This window comes from Syzygium oleosum, unplaced genomic scaffold, assembly GCF_021117445.2.
Source record: "Syzygium oleosum isolate NSW1041296 unplaced genomic scaffold, Sole_v2.1 Sole_v2.14, whole genome shotgun sequence".
In the NCBI taxonomy this organism is placed as follows: domain Eukaryota; kingdom Viridiplantae; phylum Streptophyta; class Magnoliopsida; order Myrtales; family Myrtaceae; genus Syzygium; species Syzygium oleosum.
In genome coordinates, this window is record NW_026607498.1 from 5,609,230 (window position 1) to 5,612,569 (window position 3,340).

Genomic DNA, 3,340 nt, shown 5'->3' on the forward strand with positions numbered 1-3,340 from the left:
TTTCACGAGGAGAAAACAGTGTACTAGGTGCTTCATTCATGTCATTTACAGGCATAGAAAATTAACTTAACTTAGTACTTACATTTTTTTACGTGTGCCTGATGTCATCAACATTTGCTATACTTACAGCCATACTCTCACTCATGTACATTGCAAACATTATGCACATACAATTCTCAGATCATGAAAAAAGAATCAATCCATTACTTCCAGCATGGAGGGAACTGACTGCTCCTCATGCTAGTGCCTTGGCGAGGAGAGGCGTCACCCTCGGATGATCTCTCTATCGATTGGACGTCCCAGCCTCCATCTCTCCAATATCCATAGTAAACTTCTGGAATGTGTGCGACCTTTTGATAATCCTTGTCCTGCTCGTCTCGCACAAACTTCTTGACCAGCTCATCAGGCATGTCGAAGAACTCAAGTACTTTGAGCTTGGTCAGATACTCAATGCCTGATGGCAGCTTCTCCAGTAGCTTGCAGCGCTGAATGATCAACTTTTCGAGGCAGGGCATTGCTCCTTCCTCCAGTTCCACAGATCTGAGTTCGTCAAAATTGTCGAGACCCAGAATTCTCAACTTCCTAAAACCTTTGGCTTTGAAGCATAAGGCCTCTCCTTCATAGACCTGGAGCAGCTCGAGATGCACGAGATTGGGCAGACTTTGGAGTGCTACGAGCGGGTCATCCTTCAGCCGACTCCATCGTAAATGCAACTTGACAAGACTATGCAGAGTGGCTAACCAGTTTGGTAGCATCTCGAGACGCCCTTTCAAGTAGATCCTCTGCAGTAGTTGAGGCGGAGATGTAAGATGTTGCAGATCCAATATCTCATCATCCTCGATTGAAGCCACGGATATTGCACGGAGGTTGGTTAATTTCGCGATCGATGAGCACAAAGCCCTTCCGTCCTCTTTCCTCAACTTCAGGATGCCCAACCTGCTTAACTGCGTCAGCTTCCCGAGCTCTCTCATTATGTTGTCGTTCCTCTCATCGTCCACCTCTATGTTGCACAACTTTTGAAGGGATTGCAGAGCCCCAATCTCCGTGAGTGCCTTGAAGCCATACTTGTAGCACAAATAGGATATGTTTTCATACCGATACACCAAGAGATGCCGGAGTTTTTGCAGCTTCAAGATTTCGACAGGCAATCGCGTTACATTTGTGTGTTTAAGATCTAGGGTCTCTAAGTTCTGAAGCCTCCCTATCGAAGTAGGAATTGTTTTAACCTCAGTGTGCCTGAAGCTTAAATATCTTAGATAGTACCAGTCAACAACTTGGACTGGGAACCTTGGCAAAGGCGTAGCTTGCAAGTCTAAGACATTGAGCAGCTTGATGTCACTACCTAGGACAATGTCAATGAATGCCCTGTCTACCCCAAACATGTATAGAGAGCGCAGATGAGAAAGTGACCTGTTTTGCTGTGCAGCTTGCAGGCTGTTGTGCAATGAAAGGCGGCGAACTTTGTCTGGCCACATGTCTGTCTGCTCTTTGGCAATCATTGCGAAGCTTTGATCTCTCGATTTTGAAGTTATTATTTCCCTCTGTAAATCATGGATGCGGCACAACTTGACCCTTCCGTCGGTTGTCGTTCCAGCCACTTGCATCAGGCTTCTGTTCAGGAGCTCGCTGAAGTAGTCCTCTGCCACTTCTTCGAGTGTCTTGCCTTCTTTTCTCTCGACAAACCCTTCTGCTACCCAAAGCCGAATCAGTCTTCTGCGCTCAATCAGATGACCCTCAGGAAATACACTCAAGTGCAAGAAACAGGACTTCAGGTAGTACGGCAAATCGCTGAAACTGAGGGAAAGCACCCTCTTCAAGTTCTTGAGCCTATCATTGCCGTCAATCTCTGCACGAAGGCTGCGCCGTACCACCTCCCATTCATCGATCCTCCGTTTGTCTTTTGCGGCCAGAACACCACTGATGGCCACGATTGCCAGCGGTAGTCCTTCACACTTTCTCAAAATGTACTTACATATCTCCTCCAGGTGGGAAGGGCACGAATTCCCCTGAAACGTCTTCCGACAGAAAAGCTTCCACGACTGCTCAGGATCAAGCGGCTCCATATTTTTTACCAGCCCACTGAACTCTTTGCAGGAGGTAGATGCCAGATCGGCATTCCGGGTTGTGATGATAACCCGGCTTCCGTGACTGTTGTTGGGCAAGGCATGCTTGATCGCATCCCATTTGTTTATATGCCATGCGTCATCAAGGACGATCAGGTACCTCCTCCTCTGAAGCAGGTCCTTGATGATCATCTTCAGCCAATGACTGTTCATAGTGTTGGCTCCTGGAGGCACCGGTTTCCTGATCACCCTCGTGATCTGATCAAGCATGTCTTTGAGGAGCTCTTCGATCTTGGCGGACCGAGAGAGAGTGATCCAAGCATACACCATGAAATGCTTCTTCACGGCAGGGTCTTCGTAGACTTGCTTCACCAGAGTGGTTTTGCCCAACCCTCCCATTCCCACAACGGAGATGACCTTCCTCTTGAGAGCCCCCTCAAGTAACCGCCCGAGCAGCTCATTCTTCGGCTGCTCAATGCCCACTAGGTCAATTTTATCCAGGAGAAGGGCATTGCCTCGGTGGTCCTGCCATGTATCATCCGCACTGGTCGAGCTCGGATCTTGTTGAGCCCTGCTGAATTTGTGGCGCAGCCTCCGGTGCCCATCACATATGCTCTTTACTCTGGAGTTGATGCGCTTTATCTCGGACGTCACACGGTATCGAGCCTTCAGGTTCTTGATGCTGCAGGACATCCTGCTGATAAGGCCAGTGAACCCGACTCCATGATCATGTCTCAGGATCAGCAAGAACTCGTCGAGCACGTCCTCGATTTCGTAGGCTGTGTTTCTCAACTGCTTCACCCACACTCTGACTTCGTCGTCGCTTTCCTCAAGGGAATCTGCGACCCTGAGGAAGGCCCTGACACGCTCCAATTCTCCTCTCACTGAGACGACTTCTTCTTGACCGCCTGTCAGGTGCTGCATCTCGTTCTCAAAGAAATGCCCAAGCCTTGTGAGTAGGTGAGTCACTGGGCTCTCTGCCATGCTTCTAGTCTGGTGAGTGGTGGTGAGGTTTTTGGTTTATGTATTGCCAAGAGGATTTAGACTGTGGTTGCATAAGTTGAGGCTTTTCATAGTCTCTGAACTGTTAAACTAATTAATGTCAGTGAATCTTATATTTATAGCTGCCTTGTGTGGGATCCATTTCTGCTCAGCACATTGTACAAGTTTTGGTTTATTTTAGTCATATCCCTTTTGTTTTTTGCATGTTTCTGTTCAATATTTGTGCCTTTGACAGCAAGCTATTCAATTTTCTTCTTTCGTGTGGAAAAGTCTGC

The 3,340-nt window shown here is 47.8% G+C and overlaps 1 protein-coding gene across 1 annotated transcript; it reads right to left on the reverse strand.

Moving 5' to 3' along the window:
- On the reverse strand, positions 1-3,137 carry LOC115691842 (disease resistance protein RPM1-like). The gene has a single exon (XM_030618576.2). The coding sequence runs from the start codon at positions 3,045-3,047 to the stop codon at positions 204-206; it is 2,844 nt and encodes a 947-aa protein (XP_030474436.1). The 5' UTR covers positions 3,048-3,137; the 3' UTR covers positions 1-203.
- Positions 3,138-3,340: the final 203 nt, after the last annotated feature.

Bases quoted from the DNA above. Each gene is read 5' to 3' on its own strand.
- LOC115691842 (XM_030618576.2), bottom strand. From the start codon at position 3,047: ATGGCAGAGAGCCCAGTGACTCACCTACTCACAAGGCTTGGGCATTTC.